General features: G+C 41.7%; 1 protein-coding gene across 1 annotated transcript in view; it reads left to right on the forward strand.

Annotated features, from left to right (window-relative positions):
- LOC109914935 (mediator of RNA polymerase II transcription subunit 12-like protein) overlaps window positions 1–11,648 on the forward strand; it is a 159,403-nt gene that overhangs the window by 47,824 nt on the left and 99,931 nt on the right. Inside the window, exon 4 of the mRNA XM_048604504.1 lies at window positions 11,320–11,511. Within this exon, the coding sequence (XP_048460461.1) occupies window positions 11,320–11,511 (192 nt within the window). The remainder of the gene's footprint in view (window positions 1–11,319; window positions 11,512–11,648) is intronic.

An 11,648-nucleotide genomic window follows, 5' to 3' on the forward strand; every position in this document is an offset into this window, starting at 1 on the left:
CTCCCCCCCCCAATAGGCATAAAGAATTAATAGCTAAGGGTTTGTGGAACTATTTAACACCGTGCTCAGCTTTCATTTGCTGCTGGGGAGATCACACTGTGTTTGAAGAGACTTTTTGAACACGTCGGAAGACTTTGTGGAACACTTGCTTTTCTTCAAGACTTTCTGAGCACTTGCTCAACATCCATACTCAAATTCCAAATCGGGGTTGCAAGTCCCATCCCCAACCCTGGTGGAACTAGGAAAAAAAAACCCAGTTGCTTTCAGAACCCTTCTCTGCTAGAGAATGCTGGAAAAGAGTGCCTTGTAACAAAATAGCAGAGACTTGTCCAGGAAACATCAGAGCCAGCGAAGGGGAGAGTCATCGGTGAAACTACTATTTAAAGCGTTTGCAGAGCAAGTGAGCAGTGCTTTGTCTATCAGCACAGCTGGCCACTTTGACAGCTACTGGGTGAGGGAAGGTGTCAGGGAGTTGATTTGAGTGAGATGTGTCGGTGGTACAGTATCAGGATGGCAAAGATTTCTCTAAGGTTGTGGATTTCATGACTGGGGCCATATTTTCAAGGTGAGAGGTGTAAGATTTGAAAAGGACACTAGGGGCAACTTTTTTCTATATACAGTGGTTCATATGTGGAATGAACTGCCAATGAAAGTGATGGATGTGGGTACAGTTAGAATGTTAAAAAGACAATTGGATATGTACATGAATAAGAAATGTTTGGAGGGATATGGGCCAAGACGAGGCAGGTGGGACTAATTTAGTTTGGGATTATGATTGATGTGGACTGGTTGGACTGAAGGGTCTGTTTCCATGCTGTCTGACTGTATGACTCTGTTAAAGTGACAAGTAAGTGGATGAATACTTGGGGTTGAGTTGGTGTATCAGAGGTTGGGAGGTGTGTAGATGTATGGGACAATGAATTAGTTAGGGGTTTGGTTCAGTTGTTACCCAGGAATTAACGTAGGTTTTTAGTGGGTAACAATTGAGCTTGAGTGAGTAGGAACACTTCAAACTCTCTGATCTTAAGAGATTCTTGGAGGGTTCCAGACACAACGGAAGTGTGGATTAGAGTTTTTAATTTCCTAGGCTATTTCCTTGGAGCCTGAAGCATTGGGATATGGTCCTGATGTGGAACTCCAGTTTACACTACAGACTATCTAGCCATTAGAATATCTCAAACAAGGAATTAGCAGGAATTGCTTCACACAGAGAGTGAGCATCATATTACTATACCATTTTAGAGACCTTTTTTGGAGGAGTCAAGAGGAGAAAAGGGATATTTGGTTATTGGCGTTAATCTTTGCAGAGGAGGTGAGTTTTTCATTCATTTGTGAGATGTGGGCATCGCTGCCTGGGCCAGCTTTATTGCTTACGTCTAGTGGCATTGGAGAAGGTGGTGGTGAACTGCCTTCTTGAACTGCTGCAGGTTGACCCAGAATGACCCGCAGGAAGGGAATTCCAGGATTTTAACCCAGTGATAGTGAAGGAGCAGGGATATATTTCCAAGTCAGGATAGTGAGTGGCTTGGCGGGTATCTTTATAGGTGTTCCCATGTATCTGCTGCCCTTGTCCTTCTTGGCTGGAAGTGGTTGTAGGTTTAGAAGTTGCAGTCTGAAGGACCTTGTTAAACTTCCTTGGTGCATATTGTAGATAGTACATACTGCTGCTACTGAGTATCAGTGATGGTGGGAAAGAATGGCATTGTTTTTATTTTTGATGCAATCAAGTGGGCTACTTTTGTCCTGGGTGGCATCAGACAGAGCTCCACCAGCTGCTGCAAGAATATGAGACTGGCAGCTGAGGTGTGGCTCTCTCATTTTGCCCTTTTGTCTGTACACACAGGACTTCGCTCCTCAGGCTTCCTAGTGCCACACTTGAGAACCAGCACTGCCTCTTGCTCAGTCCCCAGGTGATTTTGAACTGTTCTGTGTCAGCCAGGGTCTCAACCCCTTAAGTAGAAATAGCCCATGAAACATACAGATGTAGCTCTCTGTAAAAATTGCTTTCAGTGCACTCTAGAGTGCTGAACCTGCCAGCATTTACATTACCTCGAATCAGGCTTAGATCATGGTAATCATTAATAAGACTTAAACGTGTGGTTTCGGATCAGAAGTTCACAAGATTTAAGAGGGCGCTGACATTGGGCGACTCTTTGAGCTCCCCACAGCAGATCTCATTCTAACATTTCTTAAACCATTAAGCCTCCTATGATTATGTATATCCTTATTTGCTATGATCTTCCTGTACTCTTAGCAAAACAAAGCTTATCACTGTACTAAGGTACATGTGATGACAGTAAATCACACTAAATCAAATAGGCATGTCATAGTAGCACATGCAGCTGTTCTTTTGCCTGATGAATCTGTCTATTGTTGAGTTTTGAGTTAAATTGAGAAGAGGTGTAGTTTAGACCTGAATCTCTGACCATAACAATGCCAGTGTATTTGTTTAAGGCTTTTGATCCTGTAGTGTTGGCCGTTCACTGTGTTCTGGAATCAACTGAAATAGAAATGTGTGCAAAGCAAAATATCCTCTTCAAGCACAATTTGGATGTGTAAGGGTTTTAGTGTGAATTTGAATGCAAACTCAATTTCATGTCAATTATATATTTTTAAATGGAGTGCAGAAGCCCTGTAGCTATTGGGCAAAAGAATTAGGGAATGAGAAGATCTTTTTATGTTGTTTAAATCAGGCATTCATTGAATGCAAGTTGAAAGTGGGTTCAACTGTAACAGTTGTGTAAAGTAGTGATTCTGGGGGAGATGATGTTGAGGTTGCGTGGGTCCCTAAAATCTGTCAGTTTTTAGGTGGAGAGTCAAGAAGTCTAGCTTGAGGTCCTGATGACAATGGATATCTTCTATGGTTCCATTATAGTTGTAATGACGCCGAACCGGTTAGTATTCATTGTACCTATTGCTATCATTGCAATAAATGTTATGTATGATGAGTGCCTCTTCTTGTTCATATTGTCTTGCAATTTTTTTTTTATTCATGGGTTGAAGGCACCACTGGGTAGGTCAGCATTTATTGCCCATCCCTAATTCCCCAGAGGGCAGTTAAGCATCAACGACTTTGCTCTGGACCTGCAGTTCATCTGTAAACCAGATCAAATGAGGATGGTAGATTTCCTTCCCTAAATTAGTGAAGCAGAGAGGTTTTTAAATGACATTTGACAATGGTTGCCATTAGGCCAGCTCTTTATTCCAGATTTTATTGAATTCAAGTTTTCCTGTGTCCCCAGAGCATTAGCCTGAGATTCTGGATTGCTAGTCCAGTGACATTACCATCATGCCACCACTTTTCCTTTTATCCTCGCATATAGGGGGAGGGACAAGTAATGTTGAGGAAGCAGGGAAATGGAGAAGGACTTGGACAGACTGGAGAGTGGTTAAAGAAATGGCAGATGGAATACAATGTAGGCAAGTGTGAGCTTATGCACTTTGAGAAGAATAGAGGTATAGACTACTTTCTAAATGGGAAAGCCTTCTGAAATCTGAAGCACAAAGGGACTCGGGAGTCCTAGTTCAGAATTCTCAACAGTAACATGCGGGTTCAGTTGGTAGTTAAGGCAAATGTCATGTTAGTATTCATTTCAAGAGGGCTAGAATACAAGAACAGATGTACTGCTAAGGCTGTATAAGACTGCATTTAGAATATTGAGAGCAGTTTTGGGCTGCATATCTAAGAAAGGATGTGCTGACGTTAAAAGGAATCCAGGAGATGTTAACAAGAATGATCCAGGGGATGAAGAGCTTGTCAAATGTGGAGTGGTTGACGACTCTGGGTTTCTGCTGTATGGATATTGGAAGGATGGCAGGAGAATCTCGTTGAAACTTTTGAGTACTCAGAGTGGATTTGGAGATGTTTTCACTAGCAGGAGAGACTAGATTCAACCTAAAGTGCACAGCCTCGGAGTGAAGGGATGACCTTTAGAACTGAGATGAGGAGATGGTGGTGAATCTGTAGAACTCATTGCCGCAGAAGTTATGGAAGCTAAGTCATTTGAGTGTATTTCAGACAGATTCTGGTTTAGTAATGGGATCAAGGCTTATGGGGAGAAGATTAGAGACTGGTGTTGAGTGGTATAGAGTGGCCTAATTCTGCTCCTATATATTATGGTCTCACTGCTACTAGTTAAGGAAGGTCAGAAGTCACACGACAGCAGGTTATAGTCCAACAGGTTTATTTGAAATCACACGTTTTCGGTGCGCTGTCCATCCCAGTGCAACAGTGGCACCTCCCACATCATGGCTAGTTAAGCAGACTCCTGGACTCTGCTTAGAAAGGAGGATGGGCCCCACCAGGAGCTGTTTAACTGTTTAAAATTTACTTTCGGAGGATAGAATGAAAAGAAGGATTGGTGACAATGAACTGCCCAAACCACAAGCCACCAGTGGTCAGTATCATAGCCAATATATGACTTAACTTCCAAAAGGGAATTTAGACTTGAAAAGAAAATGAGCAAACAATGTATTCAAAACAACTACTGTTAAAACAGAACTTTGAAAAGAGAGAGATGCTTCCAAAACTTCTTATTTTGCATTTAATGGGACAAGTACAATTTGTCATTCTTGCATCTGACCTGATGAGTGCAAAAAGAAAAGGGATGAACGAACAACTGGGGCTAGATCAATAGTTTTTCAGTGAGCTAGAACAGATGTGATGGGTCAGAAGGCATTCTTCCAGGCAGCATTTCATATTTGATACCGAGGGAAAGGTTTGTCCTATCTGTGAAAATCTTCAAAACAGAACTATAAGGATTTCCAGGAAGAAAACATAAACAAGGTAGACTTTCAGGAGCAAAAGCAGAAGTTGCTAGAAAAGCTCAAAGTCTGACAGCATCTGTGAAGAAAAAAATCAAAGTTAACGTTTTGGATCTGGTGACTCTTCCTAACTACCATCAGTTCTGAAGAAGGGTCCCTGGACCTGAAACGTTAACTCTGATTTCTCTTTGCAGGTGCTGTCGAACCTGCTGAGCTTTTTGCAGCAATTTTGGTTTTTGTTCCTGATTTTTGGCACCCACCGTTCTTTCGGTTTTTATCTGAGACTCTCCGGAATCTGTGATTAAAAGCTCAACACGCTGGCAGGTTAGGCAGCATTTGTGCAGAGATGGAGGAAGAAAGGAAGTTAATGTTTCAGGTCTGTGACTCTTCATTAGAACTGGAAATAGTTAAAGATGGTTTTGAAGGAGGGATGGATGAGGAAGGGTCAGTCGACCTGAAATGTGAACTCTGTTTTCTCTCCAGCAATTTCTATTTTTGTTTGTGGCTGTGGATGAATGAGACAGTCCTTGGTTGAGGAAAATCTCAGAAATCTGTGTTTCTCTTTCTTCTATCTTTTTTAAAAAAAGAAACCCCATTACTTGCAACAGGTGTCAGTTTAGCCCCTGTCAAAACTGTGAGGTGGGAGGAAAGCCGTTCTCTCTCCAGATTGAGAAAGTGACCAATTTTGATGGGCGAGCCTTGGTGTCAAAAAACTGGCATTGTGTACTTGCCAACAAGACTGTATGATTCGTCAGGATCCTGAACTGATCAGGAGGCAAATGGAGCTGAAGGATAAAGGAAAATACTGAGGATGGTGGAAATCTGAGGTATAGAGTCACAGAGTCCTACACAGTTCCGCACGGAAACAGACCCATCAGTCCGACTTGTCCATGCTGACCAGATATCCTAAATTAATCTAGTCCCATTTACAAGCACTTGACCCATATCCCTCTAAACCCTTCCTATTCATATACGCTTTCAGATGCTTTTTACAGGTTGTAATTGTACCAGCCTCCACCACTTCCTCTGGCAGCTCATTCCATACACGCACCATCCTCTGTGTTGAAAAGTTGTCCCTTTTGTATCTTTTCCCCCTCACCTTCAATGTATGCCCTGTAGCTTTGGACTCCCCTAGCCTATCTATTTACCCCACCCATGCCCCTCTTGATTTTATAAACCTCTATAAAGTCACCCCTCAGCCTCCGACGCTCTAGGGAAAATAGCCCCCAGCCTATTCAGCTTCTTCCTACAGCTCAAACCCTCCAACCCCTTCTGAAGATATTAATTCTGTTTCCATCAGCACAGATGCTGCCAAACCTGCTAAGTTTCTCCAACATTTGTGTTTCTTTTGGAGCTGAGATGGTTAATGTTTTTTTACCCACGTTTGGCCTTTCGTTCAAGAAAGGACCATCTCTATCCTACCCTGGTGCTCTAAGACGGATGTGCCTATTTGTCAGCGTCCATCATTATTACCACCATCACCCTGAAAGCCCCTCGCAGTCTTTTATATCAATACCACATTTGCCTGTTGTCAAAGTTCAAAACTTCATTTCAGATGAATTTACACTCTGATTTGATGAAAATAATATTGAGCTCTTCAGAAGAAAATTGTCTCCTTTTTATTATTTTTGAAAACTATTCTTTAATCTATAAAACTAATTTCATGTCAAAATGATTGGGCTATCAGTAGTGAATTACTTTGGAAGAACATTGATCTTTGTTTGTGGCATTTTGTTTTGGCACAGTAATTTATTAACTGACAATTTTCTGTCAGTGAATGACTGTTCTGCTGTAGATTTCCATTTGTGTTAGCAGCACTGTCCCCATGGATTTGGGTTGAAGGTTGAAACTCTGCTAAAGGTTAAGAGGTTGCCACTTTGTCATAGAATCATACAGTGCAGTAGAGGCCCTTTTGGGCCAGCAAATCTATACTGTCAAAAATGCTCTACTACCTACACTTGCCCTACTTTCCTGCACCGGGCCTATAGCTTTGAATGTTATGACCCTTGAAGTGTTGTGAGGTTACCTGCCTCCACTACCCTTTCAAGCAGTGCCTGCCAGACCCCACAGCCCTCTGGCTGAAAACGCTTTTCCTCAAACCGTCTCTTAAATCTCCTGCCTTTTCACTTTAAAATCACGTCCCCTCGTTCTTGATCCTTGTACGAAGGGGAACAGCTGCTTTTATCCACCTTGTCCATGCCTCTCCTAATCTTGTACACCTTTGACAGGTCACCCCTCAACCTTCTCTGCTCCAGAGGGGAAAACAAAACCTGAGCTTGTTCAGCTTCTCTTCTGAAATGCTCCATCCCAGGCAATATCTTCATGAATCACCTCTGAATTCCCTGCTGTGCACTCACATCCTTCCTATACTGCAGAGACCAGAACTGCACACAGTAGTTCTGCTATATCCTAACCAAAGTTCTGTACAGCTCCAGCATAGACTCCCTGCTCTTATAATCTGAATCTTGACTGATAAAGGCAAGCGACCTGTATGCCATCTTAACTACCCTGTTAACCTGACCTGCCACCTTTTTTAGGGGATCTGTTGACAAGCTCCCTTAGATCTCTTTTCCTCTGAGCTTCCTAGTGTTCTCTCATTCATTGAATACTCCATTGTCTTGTTACTCCTTCCATAGAGTCACGTAATGTTTCATCAGGGTTAAATTCCATTTGCCTATCTGATCACTTACCATATTGTAGATGAGACGTTGACCTGGGAGCCACATGCTTGCTTAGATGGATTTAAAAAGACTATCATTGATGGGATGTGAGCGTTGCTGGCTGGGTCAGCATTTATTAACCATTCCTAGTTATTCTTGAAGGTCATGAACGGTCTCCTTGAATCACTGCAGTCCGTACTATATGTAAATTATTTAAATGGTTTGAGTTGAGTACAGTTTTCTTTGATCTTGACATTATGCCAATAATCTCCCAAAAAATACCAATTCGCTGACCATTCTTCTGGGGAGTACTCAGTGGATCTTGTTTAAGCTGTAATTGTCCGCTCTATTTCAGAGATATGAGCATTTTTTGTGATTGTTAAATACTGGTGATATGATTTAGTGTAACACAAAGCTTCATTTCCTTCCACCTTACCATACCAACACAAAAATAGATGCTGAGATTTTGCTGGCCCCCCCAATGCAATGCCCCAGTTATGTCCAGTGCCACAGCAATGTGCTCTCATTCAGATGTACTTCTGCGATGTTGCTCGTAGGTTAAGTATGTGCATGGCACCAGGGAGAACTCCCTAACTCCTCTTTAAATTAGTGGTGTGCAATCGTTTGTATCCAGGTCAGAGGGCAGATGGGGCATGGGTATAACGCCACCACTTACAGTGCAGCACTTCCTCTGTACAGTGTGAGACTGGATTTTTGCGCTTAAATTCTGGAGTTGCTTCACCAAGCCAATAAATTGTGGTTTGAAAAAGTCCTACTAGTTGAACCATGGCTGACAGGACATAGGATCTGGCTTGTATATATTTCCTATCACAATTGAAGGGGGTCCCACTGGTCACTGTGTCTGCATGTAAATGAAGAGTGACCATAACAGGCATGTCAGTGGTGAGATGAATATGAAAGTCGTATTGGTTCAGTTAACAGCAATACCTTGCTGATCAAGAGGTGATAACAACATTTGTTTATCTGGTTCTGGTAAAACAGCCAAGCCTTTCCAAAGTTCCACTTGCCAACCAGCTCGAACAAGACATTTCAATGAAGCTGAAGTTGAAAAATTTAACTGGGATCAGATCTATGGTCAGTGAGTGCCAAATTTCTTCCTCGTCATACTTTTTGTTTCCTGACAGGTTGCTAAAAGAAGTCCACCTCGGCTATGTTCTCTACGTGTTAGAGAAAAGCATTTGAACATCTTATTCCTCCCTTTTTTTCTTTTTTTTTCTTTTTTAAAAGAAAGGGACCTCTGTAATCAAGGATGTGTGTAATACAGGAGTTTAAGATAAAGGTGGATAGATAGACTCTGGTCACAAGTCCATCTCCTTGTAACTTCATTATGGACCCCCACTTGGTACTGCAGTGCGAGCTGTGCATTTATAATTGTCTCTCATAATTGTTTTACACACAGTTCATGTGAGTATCTATTTTGAAGTGTAGTGGCTGTTGAGCAGGCCATACAGCCTTGTTTATCACACAATCTCAAACATGTATTCATATTGTCACAAGATGAATAATCAGTATTCAACATTTGTCACTTGACTTTAGAACAATGGATGGAAAATGGTTTTTTTGAAAGGATGCTTTTAAAGTATTGTTTAAAAATGATTACTGTGATCACCTAACAAGTCCAGGTAACTCTCTCGGAGTGTGAAAACATTGGCACTATTGGAATTGCCACTTTGAATCAAAAGGCACTGAAGCTCGCTAAGGTGTGAAGAAATTCACATCTCTTGTTTTACTCCCACTAATATCATAACTTCAGACATTTGACTTGGGAAGATTATCTGACAAGTGTTCAGTTTTTCTTAAGGACAATGGAGTTAGACTTTGAAAGTGCATACTATATTTCAGTATCTTGCTTTGAGCACAAAACAAAGAAAGCGACATGAACTGATAATGGCAAGAATACTGGAAACTCTACTCACTTGTTCCCTCAAGCTCAGAAACTAACTAATGAAAAGCTGCTTGGCACAATGATCATTTGAGGACATCTGCAGTTTACAGAGAAAACAAGACAGCAAGTAAACCCATTTTTAAAACATTCATGCATGAATGTGGGTGTTGCTGGCTTGGCTAGCATTTGTTGCACTTGACAAGATGGAAATGAGCTGCCTTCTTAAACCACTGCAGTCCATTTGGTGTAGATACACCCACAATGCCATTGGGAAGGGGGTTCCAGAATTTTGATTCATCTTTTCATCTGGCAGCCAAAGGGATTCTTAAGATCTGTAATGGTGTCTGCTTTTTACCTTCTTATCTGTATTGTATCATCTTCTCAACAAGCTAAATTTCATTGTGTGTGTGTGTGTGTGTGTGTGTGTGTACAATATTATGTTGTATTATTTCATTTCATCGTAGTATGTAATAAATTCCTTCATACAAGAAAACATTGAAATTTAGCTCTCCTTTAGTCATCTAGGAGGCTGAGGGGGTGACCTTTATTGAGGTTTTTAAAATCACGAGAGGCATAGACAAGGTGAATACCTAGGGTCTGATTTTGATTTATTGTCACATGTACTTAAGTACAGTGAAAAGCTTTGTTTGTGAGCAGTACAGGCATACAGATCATAGGGCGAAAAAAAGACTTGGACAGAGTAAGGTTACACTGCACAGGATGTATGCGAGGCAACATTAACAAGATCAGCATTATTTGAAGTTAGTCTGTTCATTAGCCTAAAAACAGCAGGGAACAAGCTGTTCTTGAACCTGCTGGTGCATGTGTTCAGCCTTCTGTATATTCTGCCTGATGGAATAGGTTGTCGGAGAGCATTACCAGGGTGCGATGGGTCTTTGTTGGCAGCCTTTCTGTGGCAACGAGACACGAAAGTGGAGTCCATGGATGGAAGGTTGGCTTCTGTGATGGTCTGGGCTGTGCACGCAATCGTCTGTAGTTTGTTATGGTCCTGGCAGAGCAGTTGCCATACCAGGCTGTGATGCACCTGGACAGTATGTTTTCAATGGTGCATCTGTAGAAGTTGGTGAGGGACCTTTTAATGGACATGCCCAATTTCCTGAGCCGCCTGAGGAAGAAGAGGCGTTGTTGTGCCTTCTTGACCATTGCATCTACATGAGACATCTAGGGCAGGTTTTTGGTTATCGTCCCTCCTAGGCACTTGATGTAGGAGTTCAAGACTAGGAGGCATATTTTTAAGGTGAGAGGAGAAAAATTGAAAAAGGACGCCAGAGGTCAACTTTTTTAGGCGGTGTTCATGTGTGGAGTGAACTGCCAGAGAAAATGGTGGAAGCAGGTACAGTTAGTGTTTAAAAGACATTTAAATAAGTTCATGAATAGGAAAGGTTTGGAGCAATAGGGGCCAAGTGCAGGAAGGTGGGACTATTTTAGTTCAGGAACATGGTTGACGTGGACTGGTTGGACTGAAGGGTCTGTTTCCGTGCTGTATGACTCTATCTGGTGAACTAAGGTTATTTGAAGTGTGACATCTATGTACTAAAAAGACATATTAAAAGGTTTTTTTTTTGTGACTGACTGACTGAAGAGTTTAAAAGGAGCTGTTAACCCTCCACACTTCACCTGGTCGTAATACGTGAATGAGGAAGTGACCAGTTAATCAGGTGGTTGAATGGTAGAAGTTCACCAAAGGCCAAATGTAGAACTGCATCCTGCAACTTTTGTTCTGCTCTTTTATATCCTTGCTGATTACACACATACGCTTGTATGGAGCTAATGGAGGCTAGGACATTGGGGATTGGCGTCATTTCTAACGTAGCTGTCTGTCCATTGCTATGTAGTTTGTTCCCTTTTGTGGAATAAGAACTTTTTTTTCTAAAAGAAAAGAATTAAGTGGAAAAATGTCCAAAGTGATGATGTAAAATCACCTACACTGTCCCCAGCCTAACTTCCTTCTTGATTTTATCTTATCAGATAGGGGCCTATTTTAGTAGCATCTTGGCAGAAAAACTTAAACTCAACACTTTTCAAGACACAGGGAAGAAGAAACCTCAGGTGAATGCCAAAGATAACTACTGGTTGGTGACTGCCCGCTCTCAAAGTGCAATTCACATCTGGTTCACGGATCTTGCAGGAAATAAACCATTGACTGTTTTAGCCAAAAAGGTACGATTCCAAAATATTATTTGACTTCTGTATTTGTTTCGTGTGTTTGTGTTGTGTGATTTGTGTACATATGCATAGGTCAAGTGTTGGTTAAATGAGAGATAACAAGGTGTAGAGCTGGATGAACACAGCAGGCC

Source organism: Rhincodon typus, chromosome 13, assembly GCF_021869965.1.
Source record: "Rhincodon typus isolate 14 chromosome 13, sRhiTyp1.1, whole genome shotgun sequence".
NCBI classification, from domain to species: domain Eukaryota; kingdom Metazoa; phylum Chordata; class Chondrichthyes; order Orectolobiformes; family Rhincodontidae; genus Rhincodon; species Rhincodon typus.